Here is a 27,452-nt window from a genome sequence, read left to right as displayed (position 1 = left end):
ATTCTTTTCATCAGATTTTCACGGACAAATCTCCAACCACAGACTGGCACAGTGACATAAGAGTTGGTGTATTACCACTTTACAAGCCAATGTATCAAGTGCTTCGTCATTCCAGGTGTTTAAAGGCTATTTTGTACAAATGTTGTTTATTAACCACCCTGTAGCCAACCGGTATTGCTAAATTTATTAACTGCAAGTAATACTTTTGACTAAAAGTTGGTTTTTTAATTGAAATGCTTCAATTTGTACTGCTTATACTTAGTTCTGCTGAACTTTGAGACATTGTGAAAGGTAACATGGCTAGATTACATATGCAGCTTTGGGGGGCTGCACCCTCCCAAGTCCAGACCTCCTGCTGCCAGAGATTCTATGCTCTGGTCAGCCCCCCTCACATCAACTGCTTCCTCCACCACTGGTATCTTTGTAAGCCTGAGTTAAAGATGCTTCAAAATTTTGCCCAAAATGCTTTCAGAAATTTCCCAAAATTTTCACCTGTTATGCTCTTCACTTTTCCCATTATGCTTGCATTATGCTCCTAAGTTAGCAACATTTCTTACAATTATCTTGAAACATTTTAATTAGTGAATGCTCTATTAGAGTATTTCACTACAAAGTGAGTGTTCTGTTAAAAGGTATCAATCTAAGAAGCTAAAAATGAGTGCTCTATTGCAGTTTTCAGTTTCCACTGACTGATGTATCAGGGAGTATCAATCTATTTTCATGGAAGTAGCTATTACAGACATAGTTTGAAATATCCACCTAGCATAGCGATCCAGCCTATTATGCTTATTATGCTGGCATATTTATCTATGGGAATAACTAGCTAGCTATGGACCAATGGCGAGAGCTGGCACCGGAAGCTCCAAGGGATCTCGGCACGAGATTGCATGTGACGCCTAGAACGGAGATTGCACGTGACAAGATCCTGAGATCTTGGACTTATTAGTGATGGGCGATATCAGGATTTTCAGAACGATACGATATCGATACGATATTGACTAAAATTGACCGATATTGATACTTTTCGATACGATATTGTAACATTATTTGTTCATGTAAATTGCCAGTTTTCTTACATAATTTGATAGTAGGTAGCTATAGCTATACACAATGGAGATTCCCCGCCCACATACACAAGAGTAATAGTGATTTGAAAATTGCTGAAGGTAATGGAAAGCTACAATTAACAATTAAATAAGCTAAAATGCATTTTAAAATTAAATTCAGATCACGTGATGTATCGTATCGAAATATCGGATTCTGTAAAATATATCGATACTTTTCGATATCAGCAAAAAATCAAACGATACGATATAATATCGATATATCGCCCAACACTAGGACTTATCCTTTTGTTATATAGAGCAAACCATCCAAACACCCAAAGAAGTCGCCGAACGCTCCTTGGCAGATTACTCACAGTCTCTATAAGGAAGGTTAATGAGGTATGTCACATACAAGGCTGTATTAAAGTTTCTACGAGGCGGGCTACGAGGGTCTCTGTGGCACTGTATATAACCAGTGACATTAGATGTTATATGTGCTGTCATTACAAGGAGGTGACGCACAGGAACTCACTGTAGGTAGATCTGTGACTGGGCAAACTTAAGTCACAGGTCAAGGCCCCAAAAAATTCGTGCCAAATCAACGGTTACTATATCCACAATGGAAAAGTACTGAAACATCATCATTAAGTCTCAGGTCACACATTGAAAAAGGTTTTTAGGCAAAGGTCACAGGGAAATTTCGGTAGGTCAAGACCAGGAGCATATGAGAGCATGAAGCTTACACTGCCTGACAGGTGCCATCACAATTCAAATCAATCACTGATTATTTCCATGTAAGGAAAGTAAAATCTTGTTATTTGAAGCTGTATACAAAGTTGCGCATGACCAGTGTGACACATGGCAATGGTAAAGTTGGCTGAGTCTTCCTCAAGGTCTTTATCTTCTTCGATGGTGGCAAACTTGTCTCTACTTCGCATGGCTGGAGCGCCATTTGTGCATGACATAAAACAAACACAGTGACGTAATTTGGATTGTCATGAAACTCAAACTCAGTTTCATGCTCCTTTGGCAGCTCATAAGCACCTGTCAAGACTTTGACTGTGGTTGCAGATCTACTCACAGTGCTGTATCTACATGATACTCCCTTGTAATTAAAGCCTGTGATGTTTGCCATCCAATTACCACTAAACATTCATAACACTGTATTTCATTTATTTTTGTTGTAAGACCACTTCGTCCTGGTTACACAAATTTTGGAATGTGGACGGAAGTTCCATTTTGTACAGTATTAACTAGCTAAGTGCACAAAAAAAATAAGTAGCCTAAGTAATCTCTCACCTGGAAGAACTGCTTAGCTTAGGCTAGTAATTAACACCTCATACAGGCTTAGCTACAGCCTGCTGTGCTTTGGACATGCAGACTAACTTGTTACATAGCTAAATGCTCTACAGGGTGACTTATAACATAGTTGAACTCTCCACTAGGGTGACTTGTTTGTAGCTGAACTCTCTATGGGGTGACTTACCACGTGGTTAACTCTCCATATTGGTACATGACTTGTAACATAGCCAAACTCTAGACAGAGCTTTTTGTAGAGTACTCAGCCACGTAACAAGTCAGAAATCAGTCACAAACAAGTCAGCCTTTAGAAGTTCAGCTACATTACAAGTCCCCCTGTACAGAGTTCACCTCTATAGAGTGACTTGTAACTAGATGAACACTTGACAGGGTAAGCTGAAATCTCTATAGATTGACTTGTGAACTGTCCATAGGGTGACTTTGTACTATCTGAACCTTAACTTATTACTTAGCTTGATGGTCTAGCTTATCGACTATGATCAGGCAGGCAGGCAGACCAAAAATCAGGTTTTGTTATATATATGAAATACCAGTATTTTGTGCCTCTGTAAGGATTTTTTAAATTTTCACACTAAATGTTACATAACCTAAGACTCTTCCATAAAGGTACTTTTTTTACGTAGAGTATTTTACACCCACAGTCATCAGAAGGCCAGCTGTGGACACATGCCTGGAATTGGTTTGGGTGTCAACGTGTCTGTCCACTCATGCTCAAACGATTCAAAACTTCCATGCACTTGTAGTGTACTCCATGGTGGTTCCCAATAAGCAACTATTGTCATTATAGAGACACTTCCAATTTAACCTTTGGTTAAATACAAGTTTGAATTGGTAACTAGGTCCCATGGAAAGGTGGAGACAAACATCAAATAGTGTCAAAATGTAAATCAGTCAAACTGGTATTACATGTGCTCATTTACTACTTAGCTAGTGGCAAATATTACTCAGTGCTGTATTCTGCATTCTACACTGTACTTGAAAGCAGCTTTAGGAATATTATTCTGACCCAAAATCCTTCCCTCTTTATCTTTCTCTACTAACAGTGGCTACTTGCAACCAGTGCATTAGTGCGAAATGGCCAATGGGTGGTGTCATAGTATGAGTTAGGGAGATCAAGGTATGTAGGTCCACACTAAAACCCTAATCAATCTCTGGAATTGAACCATACATGACCTTAGTTGGTAGGAGGTCACATAAGGTCACGTGACTGCTCGTGGTTTAGAGTATAGGATATTCCAATGTCTACGGTACATTATCCTATTCTCCCATCCTCCTCTATAATATTACATAGTCACTATGAACAAGTTAATGTTTGTCAATTGATAAACAAGTTAATTACTAAATTATAGTTAGACACCAAGACCAAGGGAACTAAGCGATTTAGTAACCCTGATGGCCTGAGGCTGTAGCATCCCGAGCACAGCAAGGGCGCTACTAAGGGCCTGAGGGGTTACTAAATTGCTTAGTTCCTGTTGGTCGCAGTGTCTAACTTATTTAGACTATGGTTTGAAGTACATACCTTTATAGCCAGAGAATGAGTGTGGGATGAAAGAGCAATGCAGAACAGTGGAATGGTTTCTTTCTGAAGTCCCTACAGTGCCCACAAAATAATTATTCGACTGGTAACCAAAGTAATGGCTAGAGCTACAGTAGATATGCCATTTAGTCTACTATTTGTCCAGAATTATTTGTGGAACACAGAGAAGAATTGTATTACAGTATTATTGAGTACTGCAGTGTGCCTTTCATGTTATCATACAGTACAATAGTACTGTATATTAGGGACATCGAAGGTGTGGGGGCGATCCACGATATAATATAACCCAAAAACCTGCCGCAATTTTTCCTCACAACGACATGACAGTATTGGTTGGGTAAAACCAAGCCCAAAAGTGTCTTCAGATCGACCCGAAACGTTTCCGTCAAGTTGCTACAGAATTTTTTTTTAAATTTTGTCAATGGAATTTTCTACTGCCTGCCTGCCTGACGCTTTCAGTCAAGCGTAGTGGAAAACTGGCTACAGCTACAGCCCTAATTCTTTCGCAGAAACGTTTCTAGATCGCTTAAGAAAAAACCTTTGGTATATTGATAAACATACAATGCTTGCGCTATTGTCTTACCTTTCATCCTTCTTTACCATGGCCATCAGTCAAGGTTCTACCGCGGAGAGTTAATAGACTACAGTACGGCTTCCATACCAGTGTATATTGCATCAAACTATTCGAATACTCGTGGTCGCCGGTTGTACCAAAAACACACGCGTACGTCAGACTCGCTGTTGATATCGATCAGAGAGACCAACTCATGGCGAACTATATAGCAATGTGTAAGTCAATAAATATAGTTTAATCTGTAACAATGTTAAACCGAGTCGGGTCATCCAGGTCCTGCTTTACAGATTATTCGGGTCTGACCCTACGTGCTAAATATAATGTGGATGTGTTACCACACGTCATGGCGTAGCTCTGCTTCTTTCGTGAGCCACGCCCACTTACGTAAATTACAGTCCGTAGACATATGGTAGCCACGTCCATTCATCAGTGTGTAGGTATGCACGAATCCACGCCCACTTACGTAAATTACTGTCTGTAGACATATGGTAGCCACGCCCATGTAGATATGCACGAATCCACGTCCATTATTGTCTGCAGACTTATGTAGAGCCTCGCCCACTGATCAGTTGTTATTGTATGAGTCATAATCTAGTATAATAGTGCTGTGAGTAACTCAGCAGATATTTAGTGGTCATGAGCTTGCAAAAAAACTTCACAAACAAGTATAAGAAAAATTGGGAATTTTAAATGAGATTAGGGACAATGTATAATGCTGCAATAAAAAGTAGTGAAACAAGCTGGATCGGAGTAGTATGTAATTGTCATGGATTGATTGTGAACTTTAGCAACATTGTATATAGGTAGACTTATATCACGTCTGATTGTGGGTCTTGTTTTATTAATGTCACGTGATAATACAAGTGTAGTGTGTGTACGCGAACAGTCGTGGCTTTAATCCGGTTGTGGCTCGAGCATCGTCGAGAAACCACTATCACTATACTCATTACATGTCCAAATACTGTAAAACAATAAGAAGTGAATATCCCTACTGTGCATTTTCTTATACTTGTAATTATTCATCATGTACAAAATTGCTTGAGGGTTACTAAGTGAACACGTGTAGGTGACTAAGTGAACACGTGTAGGTGACTAATTGAACACATGTAGGTGACTAAGTGAGCATGTCAGGTGACTAACTAAGTGAGCATGTCAGGTGAATAACTAAGTGAGGATGTCAGGTGACTAACTAAGTGAGGATGTCAGGTGACTAAGTGATTTAGTAAACCTGCAAATGAGCCATACCATAGTCTGATTAGAAATTGGTATCAACTAGCATGTTGTTTTAATTGTTTCTCTTTTCAATTATTCAGCTATGTAATAGTCTTTCAAGATGTGTTATTTCACAAAACTCTCCCCTTTGGCTATGAATATAAGTTTGAAACCTTATGATTTATGAAGCCAGCTGTTGTGTACTAATAAACTGCAAATATATTATGGTTGAATAAACCAAATTTTCTCCATCAAAATATTTTGCTTGTGAAGGAAACAATACTCTTTGTAACTTGCTTACTAGTATGTACAATGTAGCAAGTCTACTTTGTCATTTAAACATGTAAGCCTACTATTGATGAAACCAAGCAGTCCCTTGAGTAACTCTGCACTACCAAGAACTACTGAATTATCAAGCTAAAGACTTGCCAATGCATTAGAGTTGTCTACGATCGAATTCGCAGATGTCCTGAGGAGATTCCCAATGAATTTTGGCTAACTGCTGTTAGAGGCTGTGGGAAGGCAGAAAACTCATTCTGGCTCAGGTGATGACACTGGTAATATTTCTGATTTAATCTCAAGATATCATGATGGTGGACAGTCCTTGTCACCAAAAAGGGAACAGGTAGACATTACTCATAGAGATGGGACGTTAGTTTTTGAAATTAGATTTATCACCCGACTTAAAAGTGGGTATGATGTTGTGGCACTTCCAGACACTAGGAACTACACCTTTCACTAAAGACAGAGAAAAAAGATAATGTAGAGATGCAGTCAATGAATCAGCACAACTATTTAGGACTTTAGGTCCAATGTTGTCTAGGCCATTGACTATTGAGCTTGGTAGTAGATGTGGTATCCTCAAACATTGGAGTTCAGACGCAATGTGAGTACTACCATGCATATCCACTATTCCATAGGTTGGACCTTGCTACATAGTCTTGAATGTTAGATGCTAAGTGTGGCTCCATGTCAGGTATAGCAATTGGTAATTAAGGGCGTGTGCTTTGCTATCAATTTATCAAATTTTATTTTGCCGACTGTGATACAGTATTTTGCTCTTGATTTCCCTCCGCCAAAGTTTCCTCCTGAGTGGTATCCATTGTGGTGCAGTTAAGCATTTTTTAAGCAATAAAACTACTTTTCCCAGCTTAGTACGTGTTATAAGGCAACAATACTTTAATAATGTAAGACTGTTAAGATTCACTGGTTACCAATTAAACGTGGAGCTAATTATTGCTTTACATTTGTTTATAAACTTGTAGTTTCAAATATTACGCCTATACCATATAGCACCGAGGATGAAATAGTCTTCTTCACACACTACGACTACAAGTCCAGTGTTGTTAACTCTGTTAGACTTCCCCTAAACTTTGTATCTAGAGGTAGTCACTTCCATAAGTTTAATGGCAGAAGTGCATACTACCGGCATGTAATAGTTGTTGCACAGGCATGAGGGCTTTGCTTGGTATGTATGCCCAAGGGTAGAGAGCATACATATCAGGTGGCCTGAAGGCAGTCAGGCATACATATCAGGCAAAGCCCGAATGCCCCAAGTTACAGCTAATATGTAACACCAAGAGTTTATAATGGTGTAGAGCTAATACATTATAAACTCTTGGTAACACTTATCAGGTTGATAGCCTGTACAGGGCGATCAATCACCCAAGCCAGTACGATGATCGAGTGCAGCCACTGGATATAATTTATTATATATGCATACCTAAAGTTTTCAATTATGGGTCAGCAGAGAGAATTTGAATTTGACTCGTACATTCTGGTTACGTTTGATTGCAATGAATAGACATATCCTAGAGATATCAGGGAGAATTTGGTTATGTGAGTTTAATGTTTTAATCAGTGCTATTGAATTGTTTGTGAAAAAAGTATGGAGTTCGCTAAAGGCCTAGATAGGTTGTAGAGTGGTTACTCTGTTCAGAGTAGTAGCTTCGTGATGGGGGCATATCCATATTTGAAAACGTGCGGAAACAATCAGTGAATAAGCTATAGCACTAGTTCTCACCTTAGCCCAATGTTTTTCAACTTGTAGAATGGTGAGGATAACAAAACTCTCTCCATCTGAGCGGTTTTCATAACAAAATCCAACTTGTGCATCCTAATCACGTGAGTATTAATCAATCTCCACAATCAATTTCGACCTCAACATCTGTATAATCACTGTCCAGTAAGCCTTTTCCATAATGACATCGTGCTAATTTCTATTTGGGGTACTCTTATATTTTTAAGTACTGTTTCCTATGATACAAATGTTTTTGATTTACTATTACAAGATTAATACAACCTATATCAAGGCGCAATGATCAGGTATGGTTACTAGGTCATTAATAGAGTAATATTTCCACTCTACTTAGAAAACCAGCCAAAATTTTTGTAAGTTGTATAAACGAATTCCATTCATAGCATTATATTCCTACCTGCCAGTTTTACCGCAATAGTTTCTTTCTGGATTTCACAAACAATCGATCTTCATTTATCACCCATAGGATCCAATACTTGAAAATATTGGAGTGCCCCAAATAGAGATTGCCATTTTAAATTGTGACGTCATTGTGGAAAAGGCTTGTTGTAGCCTGGCTAGCTGGGCTACATACGAAATGTAGCCAGGGCGGTTCCTTTGATCTGAGGTGTGAAAGTGTTACATATCAAGACACACGGTAGTGTGTCGTGCGGCCCAAGAAGCTGGCGCGCCACACCCGTGAGTATATTGACAGGAAGAACGAAAACGTCATTTTCACACATTTGTATCTCGGTGATCACTTATCTGATTGGAACCAAATTTGCTACACAGTTGCCCGCCAGCCAAGGGAGTCTACATTCCAAATTTGAAGGAAATCGCTCAAGCCATTTCCGAGATACGAGCTGCCAAAGTTTCGTTTTTTTTTCTTCGTTTTTTTTTTCTTCTTCGTCTATTCGCACACTTGCAAAAATTGCTATAACAAGCAAACGCGTACCCCGATCGCCTTGAAATTTGGCACACAGAAAGGGTGTCCAACGGCGAATCCTAGCATCACATTTGGTACAAATCCGATGAATGGTTCAGGAGTTATGACCGATTATTCGCGTAAAACAAGATCGATTTGTTGTCACGCCTACAGGGTAAACCGCTTCATGGAATGAGTTGAAAATTGCTATGTAGATGGAGTAACCATCGTAGGAGTGCCTTTTGGTGGTTTGAAAGGAATCGAGATAAAGACCACGGAGATATGACACAAAACCCAACCTGTGTCACAATTACGCGATCGATTTTTATGAATAAAAAAGTATTAGTTTTCACGCCTACTAGGCAAACCGCTTAGAGCAATGAGCTGAAAATCGGTGTATAGCTGGAATAATCTTCATAGAAAGTCCTTGCAGTAGTACAGAAGAATCGGATTACAAACCACTGAGTTATGATTCGAAAGCCAACTCCTTGTAGCAAATGCGAGATCGAGATACTCTAATAGAACAGTCACCCTAATAGAGCATTCGGCTAATTTATTTATTCCATTATAGAATTTTATTACTTCACAAGTTATTCTGTAGGGAGTTCAGCTGCAAACAGTTAATCGTATAGACAGTTCAGCAAGAAGACAGTCACCATGTGGAGAGTTATGCAAATATACCACTATAGAGATTCAGAACATTACAAGTCACACTGAAGAAAGTTCAGCTATAAACAAGTCATGCACTGTGTAGAGAATTCAGCTACAATTAAGTCACTCTCTAGAGAATTCAGTTACACAGAATTCAGCTACACACAAGTCACTGTGGAGAGAGTTCAGCTACAAACAAATTACCCTTTAGAGTGATCAGCTACAAACAAAACACTTTGCAGGGTGTTCAGCTGCAACAAATTAACCTTTAGAGCGATCAGCAATGAACAAATCTACCTGTAGAGAGATAAGCTAGAAACAAATCACCCTGTAGAGAGTTCAGCTACAAAAAAATCACCCTGTAGAGACATCAGCTAGAAACTAGACACAATGTAAGGAGTTCAGCTACAAGCAATCACCCTGTAGAGAGTTCAGCTACAAAAAATAACCCTGTAGAGACATCAGCTACAAACTACACACAATGTAAGGAGTTCAGCTACAAATAAATCACCCTGTAGAGAGTTCAGCTAAAACAAATCAACCTGCAGAGAGATCAGCTACAAACAAATCACCTTTTAGATAGTTCAGCTACAAACAAATTACCTTGTAGAGAGATCGGCTACAAACAAATCAACCTGCAGAGAGATCAGCTACACACAATTCAACTTGTATAGAGATCAGCTACAAACAAATCACCCTGTAGAGAGATCAGCTACAAACTAGACACAATGTAAGGAGTTCAGCTACAAGCAAATCACCCTGTAGAGAGTTCAGCTACAAACAAACCAACCTGTAGAGCGATCAGCTAGAAACAAATCACCCTGAAGAGAGGTCAGCTACAAAAAATCACCCTGTAGAGATATCAGCTAGAAACAAATCACCCTGAAGAGAGGTCAGTTACAAAAAATCACCTTGTAGAGAGATCAACTACAAACAAAACACTTTGCAGAGAGCTCAGCTACAAACAAATCAACCTGTAGAGAGATCATCTAGAAACAAATCAACCTGCAGAGTGATCAGCTACAAACAAATCAGCTTGTAGAGAGATCAGTTACACACAAATCAACCTGTAGAGAGATAAGCTAGAAACAAATCACCCTGTAGAGAGTTCAGCTAAAACAAATCAATCTGCAGAGAGATCAGCTACATACAAATCACCATATAGATAGCTCAGCTACAAACAAATTACCTTGTAGAGAGATCGATTACAAACAAATCACCCTGCAGAGAGATCAGCTACACACAAATCAACTTGTATAGAGATCAGCTACAAACAAATCACCCTGTAGAGAGATCAGCTACAAACTAGACGCAAAGTAAGGAGTTCAGCTACAAGCAAATTACCCTGTAGAGAGTTCATCTACAAACAAATCAACCTGTAGAGCAATCAGCTAGAAAATAATCACCCTGAAGAGAGGTCAGCTACAAAAATCACCCTGTAGAGAGATCAGCTAGAAACAAATCACCCTGTAGAGAGTTCAGCTACAAGCAAAACACCCTGTAGAGAGTTCAGCAACAAAGAAACCATCATGTAGAGAGTTCAGCTGCAAACGAATCACCTTATAGAGAGTTCAGCTACAAACAAATTACCTTGTAGAGAGATCGGTTACAAGTTAATCAACCTGCAGAGAGATCAGCTACACTCAAATCAACTTGTAGAGAGATTAGCTACAAACAAATCACCCTGTAGAGAGATCAGCTAGAAACTAGACACAATGTAAGGAGTTCAGCTACAAGCAAATCACCCTTTAGTGAATTCAGCTACAAAACAATCAACCTGCAGTGAGATCACCTACAAAAAAGCACCTTGTACAGAGTTCAGCTACAAACAAATTACCTTGTAGAGAGATCGGCTACAAACAAATCAACCTGTAGAAAGATCAGCCACACACAAATCACCCTGTAGAGAGATCAGCTAGAAACTAGACACAATGTAAGGGTTTCAGCTACAAGTAAATCACCCTGTAGAGAGTTCAGCTAAAACAAATCAACCTGCAGAGAGATCAGCTACAAATAAATCACCTTATAGACAGTTCAGTTACAAACAAATTACCTTGTAGAGAGATCGGCTACAAATTAATCAACCTGCAGAGAGATCAGCTACACACAAATCAACTTGTAGAGAGATCAGCTACAAACAAATCACCCTGTAGAGAGATCAGCTAGAAACTAGACACAATGCAAGGAGTTCAACTACAAGCAAAATCACCCTTTAGTGAGTTCAGCTGCAAACAAATCAACCTGCAGTGAGATCACCCACAAAAACGCACTTGTACAGAGTTCAGTTACAAACAAATTACCCTGTAGAGAGATCAGGTAGAAGAATTCACCTTGTAGAGAGTTCAGCAACAAAGAAACCACCATGTAGAGATTTCAGCTGCAAACAAATCACCCAGTAGAAAGATCAACTAGAAGAAGTTACCTTGTAGAGAGTTCAGTTACAAAGAAACCATCATATAGAGAGTTCAGCTACAAAGAAATTACCCCATAGAGAGTTCAGCTAGAAGAAGTCACCTTGTAAAGAGTTCAGCTACAAAGAAACCATCATGTACAGAGTTCAGCTACAAAGAAACCACCATGTAGAGTGTTTAGCTGCAAAAAATCACCTGTAGAGAGTTCAGCTAGAAACAAATCACCCTGTAGAGAGATCAGCTAGAAGAGGTCACCTTGTAGAGAGTTCAGCTACAAAGAAACCACCACATTAAGAGTTCAGCTGCAAATAAATCACTTGTAGAGAGTTCAGCTACAAGTAAATCCCCCTGTAGAAGGATCAGCTAGAAGAAGTCACCTTGTAGAGAGTTCAGCCACAAAGAAACCATCATGCAGAGAGTTCAGTTACAAACAAATCACCCTGTAGAGAGATCAGCTAGAAGAAGTTACCTTGTAGATAGTTCAGCTACAACAATTCACCCTGTAGAAAGATCAGCTAGAAGAAGTCACCTTGTAGAGTGTTCAGTTACAAAGAAACCATTATGTAGAGAGTTCAGCTGCAAACAAATCACTGTGTAGAGAGTTCAGCTACAAAGAAACCGCCATGTAGAGAGTTCAGCCTCAAACAAACCACCTTGTAGAGAATTCAACTACAACAAATCACCCTGTAGAGAAGAAGTTACCTTGTAGAGAGTTCAGCTACAAAGAAACCATCATGTAGGGAGTTCAGCTACAAAGAAACCACCATGTAGAGAGTTTAGCTGCAAACAAATCACCTGCAGAGAGTTCAGCTAGAAACAAATCACCCCGTAGAGAGATCAGCTGGACAAAGTCACCTTGTAGAGAGTTCAGCTACAAAGGAACCATCATGTAGAGAGTTCAGCTGCAAACAAATCACCTGCAGAGAGTTCAGCTAGAAACAAATCACCCCGTAGAGAGATCAGCTGGACAAAGTCACCTTGTAGAGAGTTCAGCTACAAAGGAACCATCATGTAGAGAGTTCAGCTGCAAACAAATCACCCTGTAGAGAGTTCAGCTACAAAAAAATCACCCTGTAGAGAGTTCAGCTAGACGAAGTCACCTTATGGAGAGTTCAGCTACAAAGAAACCATCATGTAGAGAGTTCTGCTACAAACAAACCACCATGTAGAGAGTTTAGCTGCAAACAAATCACCTGTAGAGAGTTCAGCTAGAAACAAATCACCCTGTAGAGAGACCAGCTAGAAGAGGTCACCTTGTAGAGAGTTCAGCTACAAAGAAACCATCCTGTATATAGTTCAGCTACATTTCAAGTCACCCAGTAGAGAGATCAACTGCAAAAAAATATCCTGTGGGGAATAATGGGCATGTAATAAACATATGTATATAATTTGTATAATTACTAATAAAATCAAAAACAATTGAAGCATTAAAAATCTTCTTTAAGTTCTTTTCTTCTTCCTGTGGTAAAGAAAAAAACACATGGGTTAAAAAAGCCCCAAAGCCAGCCATAGGCCGGCTTTGCAGTATACAAATACAAAAAGAAGTGATATCTAATCAAAAACAGCCAAGCTGTAAAAAAAGGTGCGGCCCCCAAAAAGGCCATGGTGAAAAAAGATGTGAAATCCAAGGTGGCGGCCAAGAAATGGCTGTGATGGTAGGTTAATGGTTACATTTTAATAACGACAATTCAGGTGAATTTTGTGCCGCTTGGTCTTGGCACCAAATTCACCTGAATTGTCGTTATTAAAATGTAACCATTAACCTACCATCACAGCCATTTCTTGGCCGCCACCTTGGATTTCACATCTTTTTTCACCATGGCCTTTTTGGGGGCCGCACCTTTTTTTACAGCTTGGCTGTTTTTGATTAGATATATATAAAAGAAATTATCACAAAAGAGTGTAAAACCATTGAAATGCGTGGTCTCGATGGCAGGTCATTCGCTACCAGTGTGCATGTTTGAGCCACTGTACTAGGTTTTGAGAAGATGTTTGCAGGTAAACAGTATTGGGAGAATGCGAAGACTGTGCTATTATAGTGGTGTATTAGCTTTATTTGTTACTTATGAAGTTTATTTTAGTTTTTCAATCATGAAAAATTGAGTCGGTTGGGAACTAATGAAGTTGACATGTCCCTATAAGGTTTTCTGGCTAAAGTATCAAGGTATCAAGCATGAATATTAGCTACAATCAGGCAATCAAGGTGAGTGTTTCACAATCAGATTTCTTGATCCAGGCCATGAGCACTACTACAAGCCTTATGACAGTGACTATCCCCTTTTTTATATGGAGATAGGAACAGCATTTTTAAACACGTAACCTGCTGAGCAAAGTCCCAACTTATTTGCACATAATTCTGTTTTTTTTATATATATATAAATTACATTGGGTAAAAAATCTGTGCTACATAAATAATTTGACATGCATTTTAACTGCTTCAGTAAACAGTGAATGAAGACATAAATAAAATAATCTAATATACCAATAAATTTCCTTCTTCATGAAGACTAAAACTATTATTGTTTCATTTCTATTCAACGAAGCAAACACAAGTTTCGTGTGTCTGTTTACGTTGCGATAAATATAACTTTATTGTCACCGTTACCTAAAGCTCTTGTTTGATAACATGGGTATGTTTAGGCCAAAAACTATTATACCTTGATGAATGCCCCCAGTTCATGGTGAATAGAATGACACAAGTCCCTACTTTGTAATCCATTACACTTGAGACTTATGATCAATAAATGAGTGCCTGTAATTTTTTTCCTTATAGGCACTGTACAAATTGATTGTATTGCTCTTCTTGTTGTCTATCACTATAACTCCGAAAGCTCTTACCAGATAAGGCTGAAACTTTAACAGCCCATTGGTTTTACTCTCTAGGGGTCATAAAATGAAGTTTGAGGAAAATACAAACAAGTCGGGTTTTCGCTCAGCGGGTCACATATATAATGGACAAATTTCATAATAATGAAAAAATGGATCATTGCCCCTAGCAACTTAATTTGTAGGTGTCAATGTCTTCAGTCACCTTTCCAAGTTTTAAAAGGATGGCACATATAAGTCATGAGATATGACATTTTGAAGTTGCAATTTTCCCATACATTGCTAATGAGAGGAGCAACAGTTACCCCTTCTTGGTAATCACACAAATCATGGGATTCAAAGAATGTCATATCTTATGACCTACAGAATGTATGCTATCCATTTACAACTTGGATAGGTTATTGTTGACATTCACACCTACAAATTATGTAAAATTGATATATTTGTACTTTTAAATTTTTGGCTTTTGCATACATTGAGATATATGCCTCATTTTGTGATTGCCCAGAAGGGGCAACTGTAGCCCTCTCACATAGATATGTAAGGGAAAACCACAAATTTCAAAATGTCGTATCTAATGATATATATATGCTATCCTTTCAAATTTGTAGAAGTTACTTTAGACGTTATCACCTAAAAATAATGGGAAATTCAGGTTGCTAGGGGCAATGGTTATTTCTGTATGCTATAAAATGGAATTTTTCTATTGTGGGTGATTACTTGACCATCACCTGATTTTATGGTATCCAAAAATATACTTGTTGTTATTCAAGGGTTTCTCAACCATTACTGAGTTCTATTCTGTTTCTTTATTCATTACAGGAAATGTCTCAAATTACTTTTGCTGCTATATTAGTAATATTAATGATATTTCAAATGATCTGGGAAAATCCTGTAAATGCTAGAGAGATCACTGTTAATGTAGATAGAAATGATACTGAAGATTGTTTGGAAGGAAATTATCCTTGTTCTTCACTTGGTTATGTACTTAACCATTTACAGAGTAATGATTGTGTCAACATAACATCCAACTCAGTCCCATTAACTACAATAGTAGAGTTACACAACCTTAATGCTATTACAATAAGAGGACAGGGTAACACCATTGTAATGTGTAACAATACTGGTGGAGTATCCTGTAATAACTGTAGTAATGTTGTTATTGAAGGGATCACATGGGATGGGTGTGGTGATCCTCAAAGACCAGATCCTACAACTGTAGACTCTACAGGAGGTCTCACGTTTACTAATATAACTAATTTATGCATAACCAATTGTATTCTACAAAATTCTAAAGTTCATGCATTGTATTTACACATGGTAGCTGGTGTGATAAATATTACTGGCACACAGATACTGAACAATTCTAACTATGATACTGTATTTTGCCTTCGTGCACAAAGTGAATATATTCGTTGCTTTACAAGTAACTATAGTGTAACTGGTGGAATATACATTGAAGAAGCAAGTGCTGAAACTGATCTGCACATATCCAATTGCACTTACGCCAATAACGGTCACTTTGGAAATGTTGATACTGACTCAATGACTGTTGAGCATGAAACTGGTGAAATAGCTGATGGTTCTGCTGTAAAAATTTTTCATTCTAATTTTACCATTCCTTTCAACATAGCAATTAAGCATACTATCTTTCTATATAATCGTGGTCGTAGTGGTGGTGCAATAAATATCAACAGCACTAATTCACCAAGTATTGGTTTGCATTATATCAATTTCAGTAGAAATAGTGTGGTTCGGTCCTATGTCAATTCCTCAGCATTAATGATAGAGTTATATTCAATATCCCCTACTACCTTGGCACCAGTTATAAACATGTCATTTTGTAGTTTTGTCAACAACAGTGATGGACGAAATGTTATTGGTCTTATCATAGTGGGAGAACCTGCAGATTTGCTTATGACAAACTGTGACTTTGTTTACAATAAGATGTATGAAGTTGGATTGCTTGAACTAAATATGCAGTCTCCAAGTACTGTAGGTCTTATGGATTCAAATTTTTGTAATAACTTTGGTAGTTCTTTGCTTTTTTTGCAATTACGTTCTCCCAACCTTGGTATTTCACTACATAACATTCAAGCAATCAATAATGTTGGAACATCTGTTGTAAGGAGAGGTGGTCTGTTAGTGTTTCGGGTATCAGAAGATAATATCATTGTTAACATTTCAAACTTAGCTTTTCTAAATAATACATTTGAACGTCAAGGAGGTGGACTTTACATTAATGGGCAATTTTATTCCAGCTTTAAATTATATTTGCAAGACTCACATTTTGAAAATAATGTTGGCCAAAGTTCTGGAACAATCTTATTCAGTCATTTAACATCAGACAATCCCTATTTGATTGCTATTTACAATAGCAGTTTTACAAGAAATAGTGGAGGTACTAGCATTGTTCGCATCAGAAAACAATCTCTCATGGAAGATCTAGTCATTGTCCGCAAACCTGCTTTTCTACTGTTAGGCCTGTCAACAAACTTTTCCAGGAACAGTGGTGGTGCAGTTAGTATTTCAAATGCTATACTTGTCGGCACTGGTAACACAACTTTTGAATCTAACGTAGACAATAACGGTGCAGCTCTATTTATGAGTGATGCTTATATACTGCCAGGTATTACCATTTTTCAGTTCAACTTTACTAAAAACTATGCATTTGTGCGTGGTGGAGCAATCTATATTGATTTATCAAGTAATTCAAATGTTATCAAGTGTAATTGGCTACTTCAGATAGAGAGTGCTCAACTGTGCGACCAAGCTACCATACCAATAGCTGATGGCTGTCCAGTGATTGATGGTAAGTTTTTATGCCATGAAATAACACCTCAGTCCATCACCAATACAGACCTATGTAACTATGTATTTTTAAAGAATAATGCTTCATTGGCTGGTAATGTAATATATTATCGGGTTCCAGAATTGCCTGCAATAGAGAATGCATTAGATCCAAATTCAGTTTTTTACATTCCCAAATCTAATCTTTGTGGTGATCAGATTAACAATACCAGGGATTTATCCACTCAACCATTTAAACTTAGACTCAATGAACCAGCAAGATGTATTGATATGAACTGTACAACTTATTGTGTTAATGATACAATGCTTGGTGAAGTGATGGAAATACCAGCACAGGTTGTGGGTTATAACAACGAATCCACTGAATCAACAATATTTTTTGTTGAGTGTATTGAGAATTGCACTAATTACAATATCACTGGAAATAATCCGATTCTGATAAATGATATGTTCAGAGGAATTGTAATAACTGGTATACAAAATGGTCCACCACTGAAGCTGCAACTGATGAGTACTACAATAACATTGGATCTTGTAATAGAAGTGATTCCTTGTCGATCAGGATACATTTATAACAAGCTAACAATGCAGTGTGTATGTTATACCACTGATGGTATTGTTTCATGTACACCTGAACCAACTATCAAGAGAGATTACTGGTTCGGTATGGTGGACAATACTACCACTGTATCACGATGTCCTTATACATATTGTAACTTTAGACGTAGGGAAGTTAGTCCAGGAAGGTTTGTGTTACCATCAGTTCAGAATTACCAGTGCGACTCTCACAGAACAGGACCAGCTTGTGGTAGTTGTGATGATGGCTATACCATACCTTTTGATTCTGTTGAATGTATCAATGTTGATGATTGTCATCCTGGGTATACAGTCTTGGTGATCATTGGTGTAATGGCTTACTGGGTAATAGTGATTGTGGTTGCATTTCTTATGATGGTTTGGCTGCACCATATAAAGTACACTGTAGGATATTTGTATGGGATTGTCTACTACTACAGTGTGGTGGATGCTTTGTTGGAACATGTTATAAATCGTTCTAATGGACTTAGTTTACTAGTTTCGATATTTGGTGGCACTGTATTCAAACTGTATCCAGGATTTCTCTTTAGAATGTGCTTTGTGAAAGGAATGCTCGCGATTGATCAGTCTGTCATACGCTATGCACATCCAACTGCAGTGTTAGTATTGATATGGTTACTTACCAAGCTGGCAAGACATTCTAAAAGGTTTACTGTTTTAATACATAAAGCGGCTATTCACACCATATGTCTTATCTTGATACTAGCATATGTCTCCATAGTTAATACATCTTTACAGCTACTTCGATATATACACTTTAATGATGTGAATGCCGTTTACAGTTGGCTATCTCCATCAATAGAATATTTCACTGGTCGTCACATAGTCTACTTCATGATAGCTGTGTTGTATGAATTAGTAATAGGAGTTGGCTTACCGCTACTGTTACTTCTGGAACCATTTGTGAATCATAAGATTAACTTTACAAGAATTAACTTACAGTTCACTAAATTAAACTTGAAACCACTACTGGATCAGTTTCAAGGATGTTACAAGGACAAGTTTCGCTGGTTTGCTTCCATTTATCTAATAAGTAGACAATTAATTCTCATCATCACAGTTATTGATTTTACTAATGCATATATTACACAATATTTGTTGATGATTGCTTTTGTCATTATTTCCTTATTACATTATTTCATTCAACCGTACAAGAGCAACATGCTAAACAAATATGATGGAATAATCCTTCACTCGTTGTTGTTGATTGTGTCATTACAAACAATTGCCTATTCAAATGGATTTACTACTGAAGCTATCACTGGAATAACATATATGTTGTATTTCTTTCCCATTTTGGTAACCTCACTTTTTATAGTTCAATACATATATAGAACACATCATATTGTTATTGCAAACAGAGTTATGAAATATAATAAGAGATCTAGAGTACTGGAGGAAGTACCTACTACAAATATTCACAGGTACTAGCTAAGCGTTCATGAACTATTATTGTTATGTTATGCAAATATTTATATTTATAGGAGGATTGCTAAGGAAGGCCAGGGTTATGCACATCATCAAGAATCTCTTTTTGGATACATTGAGATAGACCACATATGAGTGACGACTCATATATAATAATTGTGATTCATACGTATGTATTATTGTGTATTGCATATTTCACGTGTGTCATGTTGTGTGTTTGCATGTAACAGTTACTTTTGAGATTTAAAGTGTGAGTTGATTGCAGAAGTGATTCCTTTTTCTTTCAGTAGCACATGTTCGAGAATCAAGTCACTGAAATAACTCCCACAGTAACAAGTCTAGTCTTCTCAATGTCCCTACTGGTACAATTCATCCATGCTTACTATTATTTTATAAATGCTCTGTATACTTGCTAATACTCACCTTTATGTACTCATATTTACTCTTGTTTTACCCATGCATACCCTTGTTTCAGGGCCGCATGCATAGCCAGACTTTTATCTGGGTAGGTTCTTTTAGAAGAAAAGTAGACCTTTTTATATGGCATGATTCAGATTATATTATGGTGTGCATAGCATGCTGAAACTAGGGAGGCCTGGGGGCATGCTCCCCCCCCCCATCCCCCCAGGAAATTTTTGGAAATAGACACTAAAAAGTTGAATTTAGTGGCATTTCAGTCAATTGAAATAACAATTTTCAAGACCAACTGTTGAATGACATCTGGAAAAACATCTCAACTGCTTCTGTAATTATATCATCTGCACATACATGTGTCTAATTATAATACATTGGAATGTCACAGTGAATAAGAATGGCAAAGTTTGAGCACTCTGTCACGGTCAACAGGGCAGTGGAGCTGAAGTCTTAAACAATGAAAATTACGTACACATCTTCATTGCATGGATCGGAATTAAACTATTCGTGGGCTTTGCCTCTGCATGGAGGGGCTTGTCCATCAAAATTTTATATTTTAATGAAAGCTCAAGTTTAGACATATGCAATCTCAATATGTTTTTTGTGTGTGTGTGTGTGTAATTAAGTAGTTATACAGAAAATGTAATTGTGACTGTTTTATTAGATTGGTTGACTGCTCTATTAGACTATCTTGATCTTGCTTTGGCATTTATACATACAAGCACTGAATGAGCTACTCAGAGCACTGAATGAGCTACTCGGAGCACTTAATTTAGCTGTAGCTAATGGACTTTTGCTACTGAAAATTTGGACTTGTATACTAAATTGTGGACCTTTCTGCTAAAACTGTGGGACCTTTTTACTCAGTGAAATTGTGGGCCTTTTTCCAAGATTGCGGTTCTTTATAACCCCCCTGGCTACGGGTCTGTGTTTATCCATGTATACCCTTTTTACCCATGTAGACCCTTGTTTACTGATGCTTACCCTTGTTTACTCTGTATAACTGTTTATCTGTTGTTGTAATTGTTAATGTGTTGTGTACGTTTATTTGTATGTTTGTGTGAGGAGCACTTTTGCAGGCAATGCCTTCTGTGTACCCATGTCTTTGACAAAAAGATAATCTAATCTAATCTAAACTCATGTTTACCCATGTGTACTTTTTTTCCCTTGGTACTTTTGTTTATCTATGTGTACCTTTGTTTAACAAAGCATACACTTGTTTGATTATGTACTGTATACAGTATATATAGCTACAACCAAGAGTTAAAAATAGAGTAGAGGAGAGTCAGAGTGTCTAACATAATACAGAGCCTCTGCAAATGATTTTGTGTGAAGTGCACAATAGTAGGATAAAGAAATACGACATTTAAAACAATCATCACATATAGAATATACTACAAATCACAAAGTTTTACAGAAGAATCCTTTCGAATCATTTGTAGCAGCTCTGCATTGCATTGGACACTCTCCACTACACTATTATTATTTCCTTAAGCTTATTTATTATTACTATTTACCTATACGTTAATTCACTATGGGTAAAATATTGATATACACGGGCATGTTTACCATTGTAATTGTAATTTTTAAACAGGGGGTCCACTCATACTGATTTTCAGTGAGCAAAAGAAGAGTACAAAACACAAATACAACTATGGATACAACACCAAGAATAAACATGCCCACACACACACACAAAGCCAACACAAAGAATTAGCTAATACTTACATATTAATGTCAATAAAGTTTTTTAAAAGATGAAAGAGTAGTAGCCTCCACTATAGTTGACTGTAGATTGTTCCACAAAACACAAATAAAAGGACCTTTACCCAAAATTGGTAGACATCCAGGGAATAAAAAGACAATTAGCATTTTGGCCAACATGACCAGTAGAGTATCATGTAAATATGATGGAGAAAATTTGTGTATGGACTTAAACTTGAATAGCAGTATGATAACATTAATGTTGTTAAAGGATAACAGAGTGTCAACGTTACCATGTTTACTGGGTAATAATGCCAACAATAACTTAACAGCTCTACTTCAATAATATAAGTGTATATACACATAGAGCTATTGTATATGTATATGTCATGATGTACTGATGTTTCATGTTAACCATACATGCTTATTATAATAAAGAAATTAATGACCTTACACTGTGCCACATGTGTTATTTTTACAATTAAGAGGATATCAAATTCACAGCAAAATGAGCCTTTTATTCTTTGTCCCACAATATTGATTATAGTGACATTCCACTATGCATTCAGTATAAAATCATTAACAACTTTGTAAAGTGTGTAGTAACCAGCTTGTCAATTGTGTCATGCAGCCAAGTAAGCAAGTCACCATGCACACTGTGTGTATATTCACAGGAAGAAAGAAAACACGATTATCATATACGCATAACTCCGATCCCCTTCTCCAAAGCACACTGTTTTTTATTATAGCTGTCCACCAGGTAGGGCAGGCCACACAGCAAATTTGAATTCGCACCAGGTATATACAAGATATGGTATATAGTTCAAACTTCTTAAACTTTGTTTATTCATAGATTTTCTCCTTTAGGGGAATCAGAAAGTTGAGGTGGGGGGTAACCAGTTGAGAGTCTGCTTGTCCAAGTTCACAACCATATAAAACAGTTGAATAGTTGTTGAACTAGTTAGTCAAGATTGTCTCACAAGTTTTGAATTTTGTGATTGGCATTGGGTGAATCCAGACCCTGTGGTTGGTAGAGCTTGATACATGAGTGTTGTAGTGATGACATAATAATGTAAAATTTAGGACAACCATTTGCACTTTATGTACACAATTCTATTAGTAGCTTTGTTGAATAAACAATTTGTGTGCGCGTGCGTGCGTGCATGCAAGCGTGCGTGCGTGTGAGATAATGTTGGTCGTACCATATAACCTTCAAGATATCCACTTACAGAAAATCTTTCACCATAGTAATGTAAAGGAATAACATACCTGCTACCATTGTCTCAGGTCTATCTAGCACTTTTTTGTCATCACACATACACTACACAACCACCTCCTCATGAGCGATTTCTAATTACATGTTGTGTATATCGTTGGTTTTGAAAGTATGGTTGGTGTGTGTTTATTTAAACTCTTCTATGTATGAACGGCTTTTGCTGAATAACTTGAGAGTAAATTAAAACTCAGAGCAAATCAACACAAAAAAAAACAGCCAAACTGTGAAAAAAGTTCAAAAAGAAGCCTGGATGAAAAAAGTTATGAAATCAAATGTGGGAGCCAAGAAATGGCTGCAATGATGTTAATGCTAAATTTGATAATGCATGGCTAAATTTACTAAGCATTAGCATCATTGCAGCCATTTCTTGGCTACTCCATGCATTAGCAGATTTTAAATGATAGTGCTAGTTGTATAGGTACAGTAACACACACCTTTAATGCAACTTGTATCTAATTATTAACATGCTATTTAGGGTTTCTTTTGTATATTTAATTGGCTTGTACCATGAAGTTTATTGTTGTGTAGTTTTGGGTTAAGGGAAGTGTTATCCATTCTATACTACTGGACAAATATGACAAACTGATACATATACAGTTACATACATAATAACTACAAATCTTTGATCCTTTACTGAGAATGTTCTATGATGGGCTTTCATCCGGCCGTTTTAATTGAGGCCTATTGTCCATTAGCACTGATGATGGCTAGGTGTGTCTGTGGTGAATATATATAGCGTGAAATACACTATGATGTTTTGTCATAATAATTATGATACCTGATTCTACCACATTGGAGCTAAAATGAGCCACTGGGTGTTTATCTATCTTGTTTTACTTTTTTAGCTTGACATCTTGAAGCATTCCAGAGATATCGCTATTACAGTCTAGTACATTACAAACTAACTTTTTATAGTAATGCATTGAGTTTGTGAGTGATTAAAGTATGACAAATGTCACTTTGTAGACAAATAATTCCATTCCAAGATATATAAAAGAGATTTCTGATAGTCAAATAAAGTGTTCTTGATACTTTCTGCAATAAAAGGGCATGTACTGTATCATTGTTTAAAGTCTCATAGTGTTTCCTATCCCATTACCTGAACAGATTACCCAATTTGTATTAGTTAATTGGTGCGAAATTGTTACTATATGGTCTGCATATCTTCTATAAAAGGAAGCTTTGGTAGTGAAACTTCACAACAAGAAGGTCAAATGTGCAAAAATTAGTTTTTAACTCTGTGATTGCAATTAACAGTGACTTGGACTCCCTTGAGGAATCCTCAAAGATAACTAATGGCATCCTTTGCAGCTCGTTACGTAACACCATATCTATATACGTACATGGATGCGGCACTGTGATTTTTACGTTCAGCTTATGTTTTCTTTCCCATGCATGTGCAAAACTAATTGGTGTATTACTCTTCACTTCCATGGACACATTTTGTAAGACACCGGCATTCTGGTACACATGTATGACTTGAACCAAAACTACATATGAGAGATAACATTGACCTTGGCTTACTATAATATGGTTTCATAAAACAGACCATACATACTTGACATCAGACATGGGTCAAGCACTTAGGTTAAGGGCTTGAAGCATTTTTCAAGCACCTCTTAAGTACAAACACAAGCACAAATGCTGCAATTGAGTAAATGCTTCAAGTACAAAGTGAAGCACTATTTAAGTGCTTGACATAATTACTTAATTACTTTATGAACAAACTAATATCAACATATAATATATAATGGTGCATGCAGTCATGCACCTATTGTTTTAAGTACTATTGTTACAATGAACAAACATTAATCGATAAAAGTTTCATCTTTCAATCTGCACCTCTCAGGCCTGAAGACTTTCTCTGCTACACTGAATAATTGTTCTACAGGTACACCTGATAGAACAATTATTCACATTTGATAGCACCTTTTGGCTGTTAAATGAGAAGCTCATTGGATCAAAGACTTTTGATAAGAGCTGGCAGCTTTTGTGCTTTAAAATGTGCTTATAAGCTAGCACTTTGAAATATAAACAATTAAGTACCAGTACAAGCACAAATGCTGCATAGTAACAAATATGTTTAAACACTTCAAAACAAGTGCTTAAGGCTTGACCCATGTCTGCTTGACATCATCACATGAACAAATTATATATAATATGTTTAGGACCCAGCTCATTATTGGCAAGGTCATCATAATATGTGACCGGATTTCACATAACAAGGCTTCCACACACACAAAATCAAACTTACGTTTTTACCAGAAATGGATTGCTGGCCTAATACACTATCACATTCCACACTGTACTTCCTTCAGGACTGGCAAGTCTGGTTTCTGTGGCAGCTTTCTTCCGACCCTGTCAAAGCCACGAGTGGGAGATTGGCGCCATTGAATGGCCATGGCTTTGTGATAATGGTGTGTAGTGAGCTGGGACTTCACAGAGAGCTCACCAATAGTGTTCTCGGTCAATTTGGAGTGATTTGAGGGCCATGGAGAGCCCAAACTTGGCCTCTGGATTCCAATCGTCTTCTTACTCCATTTTATACCCGTATATTAGAAAAGCTGCCCAAAACAGGGCCAATTTTGGGTATCAGAAATGTATACACCCACTCAGTGATAGCTAGTAAATAGATGCATACTTGGTGCAAATTTTGTTTGCACAGCTGTAGGCACTGGGAAGTTATTACACAATGATTACTTAAAATCGCCACATCTCCTAACGAAGTTTTGTGCGTCGAAGCCGGGTTTTGTCAAATTCAGTCACATATAGTGATTCAGAAGCAACACAGTGAAGCATGTGTATTAAGGACACCATCCATGAGACTGTCATGAATCATGAGTATATATCTACATGTCCTAGTTAATTTCCAGGCCACAATCAGTTTACATGCTAAGGAATATGTTGAAACCATTACCACTCAATCATGCAATACTGAATATTGTAACAGGATATAAATTTTCATTACCTGCACAAGAAAAATGTAATTTTAATTTACTGCCAGCAGCTTATTAATTAATTATTATTAGTCACTATCCCACTAGGGATTTGAAAAGAAGGCCACTACAAGCCTATTATAGCAGGGAACCAGAAACATGATACTAAAAACTGCTGAATGCAGAAAAAATCCCAGACCATGCAGGTGGTGACCTGAGCTTGCATGCAGTCTATTCAAGTGCCTGAGGAGCCACACAGCCTGTACTTTAACATCATGGCTTCTGGTGTTTTAGGGGTTGATTATTAGTAACTATCCCACTTATTAAAATGTAAAGAAATAATAATGAAATTATATTGTTGTGAATTAAATATTGAAATCATGAAACATCCATTTTTTCATGAACAATATAAAACTTCAAGGTTTTCACAGCATTTTTATAACGTATTTAGGAACCCTTCAGCAATATTATTTTTCACAATTAATCAGTTTTTATTCTAGGGCTGCTAGGAAGAACTTCCCCCCCCCCCCCCCCCAAAAAAAAAATTTAGACTCATCCCCTAAAATTGTGAGTAACTACTACACTATACTTAGGTTAAGCTTGTTTTAAATGGCACACAAAACTTATCAAAAATGCTCTCAAAGAGTGTTTAATTAGTAAAATTTTCCCAGGTTGACAGTTGCAAACACAACCTTAAAAGCTTTCAAATTCAGCATTCATAATTTTTTTTTAAATTTAGGATACATACAGTATTATGATTAACAAAAATTCCTACATAAAGTGATAGTCGGCTATTCAATATCTGAGAGTCTAAGTTATTTTACTTCTTAATTATTTTCTAAATAATAGTATGCTTAATTCGTCCTTAAATTCAATCTCAAACAGCATAGCTAATTTTGTAAAAAAATTTGTTCTAGCCAGTTTACACTCAAAATACCATGCACAGCCATAATCTCAGAAAGCCTGATATACTTTTTTTTATTGTACGTGTATATAGTATAATCAATTAATCATGAACTGAAATACCTTAATATTCGATTTCAAATGGCCTAAGTTTTCTTGAAAGACATCCACCCATGCAAATCTTTTAGTTTGCTAGTGCTTTGTGGTAGCTATCATACAATGATGGTCAGCACAATATTTCAGTGATTTATAGTGTTTATTCAACAGATTGAACAAATGCAGTACACTACTAATAGAATAATTGTGGACATGATGCAGTGGCAGGGGCGGATCTAGGATTTATAAGAGGGAGGGGCTAACTCAAGGTACTAATCTCTTGGGTAGAGGTGTGCGAAGCACACTTCCCAGCATGTGAAACATGCTGGAACTAGGGGGGTCTGGGGGCATGCCCCCCCCCCCCCCCCCCCCCAGGAAAATTTTGAATACTAAAATACTGCAATTTGGAGACATTTCCACATAAAATTCATAGGCCTGTAGATATTTTATATACTGCCTTTAGATTATAGGTATAGCTCTCTGAAGCATTTTGCTAAAAGAAAAGTTTGGGTAGGTATAGACAACCAAGTACATGATGCACCCCTCTCACAATTGCACAACATTGAATAGGTGCATGTTAGAATAATAATGTTGAAAGTGGAAAATTTTGAAATTTGAACAATACAAGATTGAATCTGAGAACATTTTCAATGGAAATTGTGTACCTGAATTAAGTATTGCCATACATATTAACTACACAAGTAGATGAATGAAGCCCTTTAAACAGACCAATTCACTTCATTGTATGTATAGGTGCAGGAAGATTTG

General features: G+C 37.2%; 1 protein-coding gene across 1 annotated transcript; it reads left to right on the top strand.

The window, feature by feature from the left end:
• The first annotated feature begins 1,343 nt into the window (after positions 1–1,343).
• Positions 1,344–19,626, top strand: LOC136261719 (uncharacterized). Its single transcript, XM_066055765.1, has 3 exons — positions 1,344–1,445; positions 15,342–19,351; positions 19,412–19,626. The coding sequence occupies exons 2-3, from the start codon at positions 15,345–15,347 to the stop codon at positions 19,488–19,490; spliced, it is 4,086 nt and encodes a 1,361-aa protein (XP_065911837.1). The 5' UTR covers positions 1,344–1,445; positions 15,342–15,344; the 3' UTR covers positions 19,491–19,626.
• Positions 19,627–27,452: the final 7,826 nt, after the last annotated feature.

This window comes from Dysidea avara, chromosome 7, assembly GCF_963678975.1.
Source record: "Dysidea avara chromosome 7, odDysAvar1.4, whole genome shotgun sequence".
Lineage (NCBI taxonomy): Eukaryota > Metazoa > Porifera > Demospongiae > Dictyoceratida > Dysideidae > Dysidea > Dysidea avara.
The sequence above is the reverse complement of the archived record's forward strand: the minus strand, read 5'-3'. Positions and strand labels throughout refer to the sequence as shown.